Source organism: Ranitomeya variabilis, chromosome 4, assembly GCF_051348905.1.
Source record: "Ranitomeya variabilis isolate aRanVar5 chromosome 4, aRanVar5.hap1, whole genome shotgun sequence".
Taxonomy (NCBI): Eukaryota; Metazoa; Chordata; class Amphibia; order Anura; family Dendrobatidae; genus Ranitomeya; species Ranitomeya variabilis.
The window spans coordinates 630979640-630995032 of record NC_135235.1 but is presented as its reverse complement, the minus strand read 5'-3'; the positions used below and the strand labels follow the sequence as shown (position 1 = coordinate 630995032).

General features: G+C 41.9%; 2 protein-coding genes across 2 annotated transcripts in view; both read right to left on the bottom strand.

Annotated features, from left to right (window-relative positions):
• Window positions 1–5038, bottom strand: part of LOC143767259 (uncharacterized) — a 220866-nt gene extending 215828 nt beyond the window's left edge. Inside the window, exon 1 of the mRNA XM_077255465.1 lies at window positions 5015–5038. The gene's annotated coding sequence lies outside the window, so the exon portion shown is untranslated. The remainder of the gene's footprint in view (window positions 1–5014) is intronic.
• The window catches only part of LOC143768145 (uncharacterized), a 73121-nt gene that overhangs the window by 31395 nt on the left and 26333 nt on the right, over window positions 1–15393 (bottom strand). The window contains 3 exon segments of the mRNA XM_077256833.1: window positions 5806–5905; window positions 12111–12219; window positions 13693–15123. Of these exon segments, the coding sequence (XP_077112948.1) occupies window positions 5806–5905; window positions 12111–12219; window positions 13693–15123 (1640 nt within the window).

Here is a 15393-nt window from a genome sequence, read left to right as displayed (position 1 = left end):
CACCCACTTACTACCATTATTTTAATATCCTACAGCACTTCTCTCTGCATACCTCGGCTGTGGTGTAAGTAGCATATCCATCTATATTTCTCCCTCAGTAGTCCTTTGTTTAACCCTCTGGTTACCCTGTTATTTTCCACAGCCCCCAGTATAGAATTTGTGTGGCCCACTGACTTCCGGCCCCATTCATCACATGTATTCCGTATACGGTATGTTCTCTAGATACCTTGTACCACACGGACACCTATCTAACGTTTGTCCTGCACTTCCTCTCTTCCTTACACCTATATTTGATTGTGCTCGGATTTTGGCTTATATTCTCTGCCAGATTCACTTCTGCTGAGTATCATGTATGATTACATTGTATTTGACCAATTGTTTCTCCTTTTTGTACATACTTTGGTTATTTTGTTTTTTTGTATTTATTTGCACTTTTTACATTTTGTAGTAACTGAAGAAGGTTCATGTTGAACCAAAACGTTTTGAGTATACTGCAAAATAAATTCTTCTGTTCCAGCATCCTAAGTTGAGTGCTAAGTTTTATGTTGATTAAGTATATGGCGTGGGAGCCTAACTATAGCACCACTTCGTAGCTGTGCTCACGGTGTTGTTTCACATACTGATCCTTCAGTGAACTACCCCCTATTTTACATAGTGCATAAAATATTGTTTTAAAAAAAAAAAAAAAAAACAATCATCAGGCAGCGCTTACACTGTAGCATAACACAATGGATAATATGCATGTATTCATTTTTTTTAATTATTTTCTTTTCACCAGCATCGCCCCCCAGTGCGTGCCGCATTCAATAACGGAGGAGTGAGTGTCATGTGAAGCCCCCTTCTCCCATCATTCCCCTGGGAGTGAGGAGGAGAGTACTGTGCTTAATATATATATATATATATATATATATATATATATATATATATATATATATATATATATATAATTTTATTTTTTTCTGGGGGGGAAGGCTGCATAATATTCTGTGAGGGTAGCTGCATTATACCCTATGAGGGAGGCTGCATTTTACCCTATGAGGAGGCTACATTATATTCTAAGGGGGGCTACATTATACCTTATGAGGGGGTTGCATTTTATTCTGTGGGGGGTCGCATTGTACTATATGAGGGGGGTTACATTATATTGTATGAGGGGCGGCATTTTATTCCATGAGGGGGCTGTATTATTCTATGGGGGGATGCATTATATTCTATGAGGGGGCTACATTATATTCTATGGGGGGCTGCTTTATATTCTCTGGGGGGGGCTACATTATATTCTATGAGGGAGGCTATATTATACTAGGAGGTGGCTACTTCATATTCTATGATGGAGGCTACCCCAATCCCTGCTACATAATTAAGACGTGTACTACCTTATATTATACCTGATATTGATGGGTTTTACTGCATAATTGGTGGTCTTTTATTTATTTCTATGTAGCTACATAGTGGGCCCCAAGAATGGTTTTCTCTGGTGGGCCCAAGGGGCTCCAGTCTGAAGCTGGCCATGTTGCATTTGATATGCATAAAGAGTGGAAATCCCCCAGAAGTGACCCTATTTTGGAAACTAGACCACTGAGGAAGTTACCTAGATGTCTAGATGTGTGGTGAGCACCTTGAAACCCCAAATAAATTTTTTCCAGAAAAATATTTATTAGCTCAAATTTCTTTTATTTTCACGAGGGAAACAGGAGAAAATGCACCATATAATTTGTTGTGCAATTTCTCCCGAGTACGTTGATACTGAATATGTGCAGGAAAACTACTGCTTGGGTGCACGGCGGGGCTTGGTAGGGAAGGAGCACCATTTGACTTTTTGAATGCAAAATTAGCTGGAATCATGTTTGGAGAGCTTCGAATGTGCTTAAAAAGTGGAAAGCCCCCACAAGTGAGCCATTTTGGATACTAGACAGTTCAAGGAACTTATCTAGATATAATCCAATAATAAGAAAAAAACAGCCGCACAACTCAAATCTTCCGTGGAATAAAAAAACCTTTGTCCTTTATTTCATTTGCACAAAGTGGACAAGGTTATAAGGGAGGGACATTAGCAGAACACACAGAAAAAGAGGACTATTGCCGTTTCGCGTCTTGCACGCTTCAACGGTCATAGGACCATTTGAAGCGTGCAAGACGTGAAACGGCCGTAGTCCTCTTTTTCTGTGTGTTCTGCTAACGTCCCTCCCTTATAACCTTGTCCACTTTGTGTAAATGAAATAAAGGACAAAGGTTTTTTTTATTCCACGGAAGATTTGAGTTGTGCGGCTGTTTTTTTCTTATTATTGGATTACTTCTAGTGTTGAACCCCTCTGGCGGACCCTGGACCTTAGCGGTGTAACCGGCAGCCTCCGTTCCTAAGAATGCAGTGAGTGTACAGGACCTGCGATGACGTCGCGGTCTTGTGATTGGTCGCGTGACAGCTCATGTGACCGCGACGTCATCGAAGGTCCTTCACTCACTGCATTCTTAGGAACGGAGGCTGCCGGTTACACCTCTAAGGTCCAGGATCCGACAGAGGGGTGAGTATATCCATATTTTTTATTTGTATTCTTTATTTTTTACATGAATATGGATCCCAGGGCCTGAAGGAGAGTTTCCTCTCCTTCAGACCCTGGGAACCATCCAGGATACCTTCCGATATTTGTGTCCCATTGACTTGTATTGGTATCGGGTATCGGTATCGGCGATATCCGATATTTTTTGGATATCGGCCGATCCAATCCGATACTTTCAAATATCAGACGGTATCGCTCAACACTAATTACTTCATATGTGTTTTTCAGCAAGCACCTCTACGCACCGTGAATATACCATGAAGGGTGTCGTTGATTCAGAGATCACCATCTCCACCAGTAAGTCAATTTTTTGTCTTTGTGCCTTTCAATTTTCTCTTTTTTTGTGACTTATCTAGATATGTTGTGAGCACCTTGAACCCCAAGGTGCTTCATGGAACTTTATAACGTGAAGCTGTGAAAATCATATTTTTCCCACAAAAATGTTATTCTAGCACCAATTTTTTTAATTTTTCAAAAGAGTAACAGGACAAAATGGAACTCAAAGTTTGTTGCTCAATTTTCCTGAGTATGCAGATCCCCCATATGTGGAGGAAAATTAGTGTTTGGGTGCACAGTAGGGTTCAGAAAGGATGGAGTGAGGTTTTGGAATGCTGAATATGATGGAATGTTCTGTGGATGTCTTGTCACGCTTGAGAGCGTCTAATGTGCCTAAACAGTGGAATAGGCATGAGGCATCACTAACCAAACACCATAAAGACCAAGAGATTTCCAAACAAGCCATGGGGAAAGTTGTACAAGTCAGAGTTGGGCTAGAAAAAATATCCCAAACTTTGATGATCCCCTGCAGTAACAAGAAATCTATTATCTTCAATTGAAAGAACATGGTAACACAACAAACCTGCCAAGAGACGGCGCCCACCAAGACTCTCAGCCCGGGCAAGGACTACAGTAATCAGAGAGGCTGCAACGAGACCAAAGGTTACCCTGAAGGAGCTGCAAAGTTCCCATGCAAAGACTAGAGTATCTGTCCATATGACCACAATAAGCCATACAGTTCACAGAGGTGGCCCACATGGAAGAGTGGGAAGAAAAAAGCCTTTGCTTACACACAAAAATTGTAAGGCTCGTTTTGAGATTGGCAAAAGACATGTGGGACACTCTAAAAAAGGATGGAGGAAGGTGCTGCTGTCAGAACAAAACTGAACTTTTTAGCTTTCAAGGTAATTATTATGTCTGGCGCCAAACCAACACAGCTTATCACCCCAAGAACACCATTCGCACAGTGAAACATGGTGGTGGCAGCATCATGCTGTTGGGATGTTTTTCAGCAGCAGTGTCAGGGAAAATGGATAGTGCAAAATACAGGGATATTCTTGAGCAAAACCTGTTTCAGTCTGTCACTGATTTGAGACTGGGATAGAGGTTCACCTTCTAACAAGACAATGACCCAAAGTATACTGCTAAAGCAACACTTGAGTGGTTTAAGTGGAAACATGTACATGTTTTTGGAGTGGCCTAGTCACAGCCCAGACCTCAATCCAATTGAGAATCTGTGGTCAGATTAGAAGATTGCAGTTCAACAAAGGAACCAATTTAACTTGAAGGAGCTGGAGCAGTTTTGTCTTGAAGAATGGACAAAAATCCCAGTAGCAAGATGTGGAAAACTCATAGAGGCTTATCCAAAGCAACTTGCAGTTGTAATGGCCACAAAAGGAGGCCCTACAAAGTACTGACTTTAGGGGGGTGAATAGTTATGCACAATGAAGCTTTCGGTTATTTTGTCCTATTTGTTGTTTGCATCACAATAAAAAGAAAACCAAATGTTCACAGTTATAGGCATGTTCTTTATATGAACTGAAGCAGACTCTCAAGAAAAAAAAACAAAAACAAAAAAACAGTGAAATTCCACGTTGCGGTAAAACATGAAAAATGTCAAGGGGGTGAATACTTTGCAAGCCATTGTATATCACACTGACACAGGACCTGATCTATTGTACATATATTATAGTGTGTATTGCCATCACCTTTTTATCCAGTCTCTGTATCATGGAAATTCCCCTTATTTTATGTCTCCACAGACATATATTTATCAGGTGAATTAATAACATTTCTATCATTCTGTAAAGCGACGATCTTCAGTCTTTATACTTTTCCGTCTCGTTCCATGTAGGATTTATACATTTAGGACTCGTGTGAGAATCTGATGGAGTTTTAGGTCAAATTCATCCATTTTATTTTCTGGTTAGCCAATAAAGTTATCACTCCAAGAATACTTTTGTCATCATTGGGCAGAAAAGTATTCATATCGATTTTCTGGCTAACATGGTACCACAATACAATTTGTTACTGTACATCATTCAGAATTATGGAAAATTCTAAAGAGTTCCCGACCTTTCAGGCTCCGCTGTATATTCTAGGGGTCAGAGAGACCCCGACCTTCAGCCCATTAGGGTTTAATCCTGTTCCCCATCACACCCTCCCTGCTCCCTCATTACCTGTCACCAGTGCAGACGTCTTCTCTTACATGAAGCAAAATGGAGACTGGCTCCTCCTCTCCATGGGACTGATCACATGACTGTGACATCACCACAGGTCCTGTGAGCACAGAACAGTCATATAACTAGTGGGTTCAGGTTGCATCTAGATCGGAGTTGATTCCTTGAGCTCCTCATACAGACACCATTCTATTCCCCTCTTCTGTTTTTTTTTAATGCGTTTTTTTATGAAATTTCTCAAGGTTTTAATGGTGCAGACATCACAGGTCAGACAGGAAAGTTAATTACACTGTTCTGTATTTTATGGATTTGATTAAAATTATTATTTTTTCCTGATTTATAAATCTTACATTTTTATTATCACTTTCTGTAACATAAATAATTACGCTCAGCGCTGATTGTTCAGTGTCAGCAGAATGTAACGTCTCCCGTCTGTCATCCTGTCTGCAGCCGCGACATTGTGAGGAGTGGGCGGAGCTTCACGGGGAGAAAGAGAGCAGCCGACAGTCATCATAACAGAGCGCAACCGACAGTCATCATAAAACAGCGCAACCGACAGTCATCATAAAAGAGCGTCACCGACAGTCATCATAAAAGAGCACAACCGACAGTCATCATAACAGAGCACAACCGACAGTCATCATAAAAGAGCACAACCGACAGTCATCACAACAGAGCACAACCGACAGTCACCATAATAGAGCGCCACCGACAGTCATCATAACAGAGCACAACCGACAGTCATCATAAAAGAGCACAACCGACAGTCACCATAATAGAGCGCCACCAACAGTCACACTTTTGTGATGTGGATTCTGGTGATTCTGTTGGCTGCACTCCGTCACTGGCTGAGACTTGTGCACATACAGGAAAATTTGAATTCTATCAAAACTGAAAAATCAGAGATTTGTGTAAAGTTTTATAATGCGAATAGCGATAATCAAAAAATGAACTTTATTAATTTGAAAAAAGCACAAAGTGGCTGCTGCTTGCTCTCTGTAACCCCTTGTTAGGCCTCTTTCAGAAGTCAGTGTCTCAGGTACGTGTGGTGACAGTTTTCACACGTATCGGAGACACATACACATAGACCCATTCAAGCAAATGGGTCTGTGCACGTCAGTGTGCTTCCATGGACCATGTGTCCGAGGGCAAAATACGCTGACAGATCAGTTTTTTAACAGCAGCACGGGCCGCAAAACGTCGTGCAAGTGTGACACGTACAGACGCCTGGGAAGCAGCACTACAGTTAGTGCTATTCCCCGGGTGCTGAAGACCGCTCACATCATTCTCCCCTGCTCTACCAATGATCAGCGCGAGCAGGGAAGATTGTTGAGTTATATTCCACTGATAACAGAGGGAGTAGGCGGCAGCTGATGGGACTACTACTCCCAACATCCTAAACCTGCTGCCGCTAATAACAGTGAGAGCAGGTGGCAGCTGATGGGAGTATTTATCAGCCACCGCCTGCGCTATAAATAAATTTAAAAAAGGCATGGTTTCCCCTGTGTTTTTGATAACCAGTAACCAGCCAGGTAAAACAGACAGCTGCAGGCTGCAATCCTCAGCTGTCAGCTTCAGCAAGGCTTGTTATCAAGAAAAGAGGGGTCCCCATGCCATATTTTTTAATAATTTAAATAAATAATTTAAAAAATGCGTAGGGTCCACCCCAGTTTTGATAACCAGACAAGTTAAAGCAGACAAATGGGGGCTGGTATTCTCAGGCTGGTAAGAGGCCATGGATATTGGCCCTCCCCCAGCCTAAAAATAGCAGCCCGCAGCCACCCTGAAAAGGCACCTCTATTACATGTGCCAATTTTGCCGCTTTGCCCGGCTCTTCCCACTTACCCTGTAGCGGTGGCAAGTGGGTTAATATTTGTGGGTTTGAAGTCACCTTTGTATTGTCTGATGACATCAAGCCCATGGGTTAGTAATGGAGACTGGAGAGGCATCTATAAGACACCAATCCATCACTAATCCTATAGTTATATTGTAAATAAAGACACAGCAAGTATAAAGTCCTTTATTTGAAATCAAAAGAAAACACACCTTTTCATTTTTATTTAAAAAATAACTAACAGTTATACTCCCCTAACGTTCATTCCATTGAAGCAAACGTCTCCTGTAATTAAACAAAAATAAAACAACAGCAATATCCCTCACCTGTCCGATGTTCTGTCTGCGGTTAAAGAAAAGTGGAAAAGTGTGTTTGTTTTGATTTCAAGTAAAATACTTTATTCTGGCGGTGTCTTTATTTACTATATAAATATAAGATTAGTAATGGATAAGTATCTAAAGGTGACATCAACCCCACAAATATTACCTCACTTGCAACTGCTACAGGGCAAGAGGGAAGAATCAGGCAGAGCGCCAGAATTGGCACACCTTATAGATGTGCCTTTTTTGGGTGGCTTCGGGCTGCTATTTTTAGGCTGGGGGTCAATATCCATGGCCCCCTACAAGCCTGATAATACCAGCCCCAAGCTGTCTGTTTTACTTTGGCTGGTTGACAAGAATGGGGGGGACCCCACGCCGTTTTTTTAAATTATTTATTTAAATAATAATTTAAAAAAAACAGCATGGGGTCACCTCTAGTCTTGATAACCAGCCTTGCTGAAGCTGACATCTGAGGGTTGCAGCCTAGCTGGTTATCACAAATACAGGGGAACTCACAACTTTTTTTTAATTTATTTATTCATAGCGCTGCCTGCTCTTGCTGTTATCAGTTGAATATAACTCTCAGAATTCTCCCCTGGTCTGCCGGCAATCATGGTAGCCATCTTCAGCACCTGGCGCCGGGGAGCAGCGTTAACTGTACTGCTGCTTCCCAGGCGCCGGTACATGTGGTACTGAAGCGGCAGACGTGCGGCATACGATTGCCACACGTGTGCCCCAAGAATAGCACACACTGACACTGATATCTACGGTACTGGTTTTTCCAGTACCAGAAATATCAGGACGTGTGAAACCGGCCTTAAAGGGGATATCCAGGACTTTATGAAAAAACAACAAAGTGCCTAAGCACAAATATGTAGGTATTTGCTACTTAGCTGCCTTTTGTGCATGGCGCCATTCTTCCCCAGCACAGAGTGGCCACAGTGGTCAGGGCGGTTGCTTCTTCTCTGCTCTGTAGATGGGGCAGGACTGCGTCATCATTCTGATTGACAGCCAAATTTCTGCTGCCTAACTGGAGGAGCTGATCAGTCAGAATGAGTCGGAAGTCACACCCATCGCTTCAGCAGAGGCAGCTGAATCCCCGGCAGGAGTGGTCTGTGACTGTCCTGTGCAGGGGAAGAACGGCTATGACCACAACCGTCAGCTAGGTAGCAATTACCTACTTGTTAGTGCTTAGGCACATTTTTTGTTTTTAAATAAAGTTCCGGATATACTGTTTAATACTGTCATACAAAATTCTGTTCTTCATGAATTGGGGCTGTAATCTTGTGTAACTGTTTTCCAAGAAATAATGAAATTCCATACAGCAACGCCATTCTTGCTGTATCACTACAGAGATGACTAGATCAGAGTTCCTGCACTGAGGCTCATGATTTCTGTGCACACAGTACAGTCTGTAAGGACATCCTCTATACAGCAACACCATTCTAGCTGTCTCATTGCAGGAATGACTAGATTGAAGTTCCTGCACTGAGGTTCATGATTTCTGTGCACACAGCACTGTCTATATGGACGTCATCTAAACAGCAACGCCATTCTAGCTGTCTCACTACAGAGATGAGTAGATCGGAGTTGCTGCACTGAGGCTCATGCTTTCTGGGCACACCTAATGTCGTAAAGTCGGCGGGTTCAACTATGATGTGATGTGTATGGGGCCTCTCAACTTTCCATCCATACTTTATGTGAGTTGAGGGAAGGATTCGGCGTGTTGGAATTCCAATGGCTGATGTTCTCTCTCTCAAGATAAGCTGCCGCCACAGTAGCCTGACATCTGCTCTCTAACAGACAGCACAAGAACGTTTATTGAAGTGTTCCTTTGTATGTGATAGGCTGGAGAGAGAGCTGTCAGCCAAACATACAGGTGCTTCTCACAAAATTAAATATCATCAAAAAGTTATTTATTTCAGTTCTTCAATACAAAAAGTGAATCTCATATATTATAGTCATTACAGAGTGATTTATTTCAAGTGTTTATTTCTGTTAATGTTGATGATTATGACTTACGGCCATGTGAAATCTGAAATGTTGGCCTACTGAAATGTATGTTCAGTAAATACACTCAATGCTTGTTTGGGGCTCCTTTGGCATCAATTACTGCATCAATGCGGCATGGCATGGAGGTGATCAGCCTGTGGCACTGCTGAGGTGTTATGGAAGCCAAGGTTGCTTTGATAACAGCCTTCAGCTTGTCTGTATTGTTGGGTCTGGTGTCTCTCATCTTCCTCTTGGAAATACTCATAGATTCTCTGGGGTTAAAAGGTCAGGCGAGTTTGCTGGCCAATCAAGCACAGTGAGGCCGGTTTCACACGTCAGTGGCTCCAGTACGTGAGGTGACAGTTTCCTCACGTACCGGAGCCACTGACACACGTAGACCCATAAAAATCAATGCATCTGTGCAGATGTCATTGATTTTTTGCGGACCGTGTCTCCGTGTGCCAAACACGGAGACATGTCAGTGTTCGTGGGAGCGCACGTATTACATGGACCCATTAAAGTCAATGGGTCCATGTAAAACATGGACCACACACGGACCTTCTCCATGTGCAGTCCGTATGGCGTGCAGGAGACAGCGCTACAGTAAGCGCTGTCCCCCCCACATGGTGCTGAAGCCGCGATTCATATCTTCCCTGCAGCAGCGTTTGCTGCATAGAAGATATGAATAATAGTGTTTAAAAGAAAGATCTATCTGTCCGCCGCCCTCCCACCCCCTGTGCGCCCCCCGCTGTTCTGAAAATACTCACCCGCTACCCTCGTTAGCTGTCGATGCTTCCTGGTCTGGCCGCCCCTTCTACTGTATGCGGTCACGTGGGGCCGCAGATTAGAGTCATGAATATGTGGCTCCACCTCCCATAGGGGTGGAGCCGCCTATTCATGACTGTAAATGAGCGGCCCCACGTGACCGCATACAGGAGAAGATGGGGCCAGACCAGGAAGCAGCGACAGCCAACGAGGGAGCGGGTGAGTATTTTCAGAACAGCGGGGGGGGCGCAAAGGGGGTGGGTGGGCGGCCGACAGATAGATCTTTCTTTTAAACACTATTATTCATATCTTCTATGCAGCAAACGCTGCTGCACAGAAGATATGAATCGCGGCTTCAGCACGATGCAGTGTACCACACGCGTGGGTACCACACGCTCCGTGTGGTACCCACTCGGCACACGGGCGGCACACGTGTGCCGCACGTATGGCCTACGTGAGCTCACGGGCACACAGACACGGATAACTCCGGTACCGATTTTTTCCGGTACCGGAATTATCTGGACGTGTGGGACAGCCCTGATACTGTTGCTTGTAATTCAGGTACTGGTACTTTTGGCAGTGTGGACAGGTGCTAAGTCCTGCTGGAGAATGAAATTTCGATCTCCAAAAAGCTTGTCGGCAGAGGGAATTATGAAGTGCTCTAAAATTTCCTGGTAGACGGCTGCGCTGATTTTGGTCTTAATAAAACACAGTGGACCTACACCAGCAGATGACATGGCTCCCCAAACCATCACTGATTGTGGAAACTTCACACTAGACCTCAAGCAGCTTGGATTGTCTGTCTCTCCACTCTTCCTCCAGACTCAGGGACCTTGATTTCCAAATGAAATGCAAAATTTACTTTCATCTGAAAACAACACCTTAGATCACTGAGCAACAGTCCTGTTTTTTTTTCTCCTTGGCCCAGTTAAGATGCTTCTGGCATTGTCTATTGGTTATGAGTGGCTTGACACAAGGAATGCGACAATTTTGGCCCATGTCCTGGATATGTCTGTGTGTGGTGCCTCTTGAAGAAATGACTCCAAAAGCAGACCACTCCTTGTTAATCTCCACCAAATTTTTGAATGCTCTTTTCTTAGCAATCCTTTCAAGGCTGCCGTTATCCCAGTTGCTTTTGCATCTTTTTCTACCATACTTTTTCCTTCCACTCAACTTTCCATTAATGTGCTTGGATACAGCACTCTGAACAGCCAACTTCTTTAGCAATGACCTTTTGTGGCTTACCCTCCTTGTGGAGTGTGTTAGTGACTGCCTTCTAGACATCTGTCAACTCAGCAGTCTTCCCCATGATTGTGGAGCTACTGAAACAGCCTAAGGGATGTTTTTAAACACTTACGAAGCCTTTGCATCTATTTTTATTAATTACTTTAATTTACTGAGATGATGACTTTTGGGTTTTCATTGGCTGTAAGACAATCATCAACATTAACAGAAATAAACACTTGAAATACATCACTCTGTTTGTAATGACTCTATATACGAGTTTCACTTTTTATATTGAAGAACTGAAATAAATTAACTTTTGGATGATATATATTCTAATTTTGTGAGAAGCACCTGTATAGTGCTGACAGTTATCTAACATGTTTGAGAGTCTTAGACAATAGTCACACCTTCAGTATTTGGTCAGTATTTTACCTCAGTATTTAGAAGCCAAAACCAGGAGAGGAACAATCAGGGGAAAAGTATAATAGCATCTTGATATGATCTCCAATCTGCCATTTTTGGTTCAAATTAAATAGATACGGTGCATCGGAGGCAAGAAAATAACACAGCCAGTGTCTGTCAGTGTTCAATTCTTGTCTGGTTCTCAGATGCCATCACAAGTCTTTATTACAAACACAGAGATAAGGAAAGTGGGAATGGCTTCTTATATTACATTACCAGAAAATATTAGTCAGAAAGTATTTTAGTTGGGAAAAACAAGGTTGTAAATTATGGATTCTGACAAATTTCCTTTCAAACTAGTTGCACCCAGCTTTCTATGCCTTCTGTAACAAAGAAAGCTTAACACACAGACACCTCTATATCGGAGACAAGACCCTGTGTTATTGCTTTTATGAATAACACTTATAAAGCTATTACTAAAATACAAAATTATCACAGATATATAGGTAGATTTAATTGACTAAAATAATAATCAAAGCAAAGTATAAATATTTACCATAACAATAAAAACACGTCATCATTTCTGTATTTTTCACCCACTCCTGGTTTTGGCTTACGAATACTGATGTCGAATTCTGACCAAGTACTGAACATGTGACCATCGCCTTAAAGGTATGTAGAAAGAAAGTGCACCTTGCACAGATCAACAGGGACTGATGGAGGCAATGTGGTGAGCGTACTCACTTATAGAGGTCACAAGTCTGGAGGGAAGTGAATAAGAGTTTCCTGCCAGCTGCTGCTCCCCACGCTGGATCTATCGAGAGGTTCTGAAGGAATGACATGAGAGTGGAAAAGGAACCCGTGATTGGAACGAGCGCTACCGAGTGAAGCAGAATTCCACTAGCGCTATTAAAACTTTTTTTTATCACACACCGTCACTAATGGAATTCTGCTTCACGCCGCAGCCCTCGTTGCAACCCGGGGTTCGTTTTCCACTCATGTGCGTAGCCCTAAAGGGACTCTGCACGGAATGACTGTTGAAACCAAGCACAGCTGCTCAATGCAGCAGCCTTGGTGCAACCAAAAATTTTAGTGCACCTTCTCACCTACTTGTGTTCCCATCTATCTCTGAACTTCTCTGGGTCTATAAAAGCAGACCTGTCAATCAAAATAGAGGGAGGGCGGAGATAGAGAAAAAAAAACAAGTCAATGGGATAGAGCTATTAAAGGGGTTGTCCACTACTAAGACAACCCCTTCTTAAAATAAATGTTCGGCCCCCAATCCCGCACTGTCGTCTTCTCTCTCCTCGAGGCTGTGATGCGTGTTGTGACACGTGATGCCCGGTGCCCAATCATCTCTGGCGTCACTGTCTCCACCTTTGAACAAACTGAACATGAAAAGGAAGACAGGGATCAGCTGCAGCCTGGACTGCCTCTTCATGTTCAGTTTGTCCGAAGGTGGAGACAGTGATGCCATCGCCGATTGGGCACTGGGCATCACGCGTCATTCCACCGCATCACAGCCTCGGGACCGTGAGTGCCAAGATCGCTGGAATGGAGCTGGCACAGTAGGTGAGTATAGGTTTATGATTTTATCAGGGCACAACATTTAGTATAAGAAGGGGTTGTTCTAGTAGTGGACAACCCCTTTAAATGTCTGGCCCACAAGGGTGCACCGAGTGCCTGTGCTTGTTTTGAATAACCATTCTGTGCTGACAAAGTCCTTTTACAGGGGTCGTGCAATGAAAACAAGTTATTTCCTAAATATGGGACAGGTGATAACATGCTGGTCAGTGAGTTTGCGACCGCAGGGACCTGCACCGAATGGCAAAACGGGGACTTTATATCCCCGCTACAAAATAGAGTGGCTGGTTGGATGCCGACCACCACTCCGTTCATTCTCTGTGGAGCTGCTGAAAGAAATACATACTTTGTTCAAATATAGGTGTTTTATTTTATACTTATTAGTTTTCAAAAACAAATGGTCATTGGTAATTGTATACATTTTCTAATTATCTGGTGGACTAAATTGTTTACCCTTTCTTTTATAGACTAGTAACTTTAACTATAACTTATGTGGTTTTCTAGTACATGTTGTCAAGAAAACAAATAAAAAAAAAGTTACTTTCATTCTTAACATGAAAATGGTTTCTCCCGTGTGTGAGTTAAATGATGTCTAACAAGATTTGCTTTCTTATTAAAACTTTTTCCACATTCTGAACATGAAAATGGCTTTTCCCCTGTGTGAGTTAACTGATGTATAGAAACTTCTGATTTATTCCTAAAACCCTTTCCACATTCTGAACATGAAAATGGTTTCTCCCCTGTGTGAGTTCTCTGATGTGCGACAAGAATTGACTTCCGAGTAAAACATTTCCCACAATTTGTACATGAAAATGGCTTTTCCCCTGTGTGAGTTCTGTGATGTATAGAAAGATCTGATTTATTCCTATATTTTTTCCCACATTCTAAACATGAATATGGTTTCTCCCCTGTGTGACTTCTCTGATGTATAACAAGACTTAATTTACTTCTGAAATTTTTCCCACACTCGGAACATGAAAATGGTTTCTTCCCAGTGTGAGTTAACTGATGTCTAACAAGAGTTGACTACTGATTAAAACCATTCCCACAGTGTGAACATAAATATGGCTTCTCCCCAGTATGAATTCGCTGATGTTTAACAAGACTTGCTTTTTGATTAAAACATTTCCCACAGTCTGAACAGAAAAATGGCTTCTCCCCTGTGTGAATTATCTGATGTGTAACAAGATAGGATTTCTTATGAAAACATTTCCCACATTCTGAGCATGAAAATGGCTTATCTCTTGTGTGAATTATTTGATGTCTGCCAAGATCTGATTTGCATTTAAAACATTTTCCACATTTGGAGCATAAAAATGGCTTCTCTCCTGTGTGAATTCTCTTATGTATTTCAAGTTTGGCTTTTGCACTATAACTTTTCCCACTTTCTGAACATGATAATGGCCCATCTCCTGTGTGGATTCTCAGATGGGTAACAAAATTTGTTTGCTGGTTAAAACATTTTCCACATTGTGAGCATGAAAATGGTTTCTCCCCTATATGACTTCTCTGATGTATTTCAAGTTTGGCTCTCACACTATAACAATTCCCACATTCTGAACATGAAAATGGCTTATCTACTGTGTGAACTCTCAGATGGTAAACAAGACTTGCTTTCTGAATAAAACATTTTCCACATTCTGAACAGATAAATGGCTTTTCCCCTGAGTGAACTCTCTGATGTGAAACAAGACTTGATTTACGACTGTAATATTTTCCACATTTTGAACATGAAAGTAATTTCTTCCCTATGTAATCTATTTCATTTTCCACAGCAGTTCTCTGACTTTCATTTTGCATATTTGTCTTTGATGCAGAAGAGAGAACCTGTTGAAAAAGATCAGGTGACTGATTTTTTCTGAGATGAGCTTGAGGTGTATCTGTGAAAATTACAGGTTCTTCAAATGTATCTGGTGTGTTCCTACAATTATCAGCTGAAAAATCTGACAATATCACATGTCCCTCGGAGCTCCTGGTACAGTCATCTGCCAAAAACAAAACAGATAATTAAAAAAAAAAAAAAAAAAAAAATGTAAAAGTTCAAATCACTACCCATTCGCCTCACTCAAAATAAAAAACAAAACATATATTTGGTATCGCCGCATTCAGAAACACCCAATCAAAATATTAAAAGAATGAATCTGTTAGGTAAACGGCATAACGTGAAAAAAAAAAAAAAAAAAAAAAAAAAAGCCATTTTTTTGGTACCGCAACATTGCACTAAAATGCAATAACAGGAAATCAAAATATCGTTA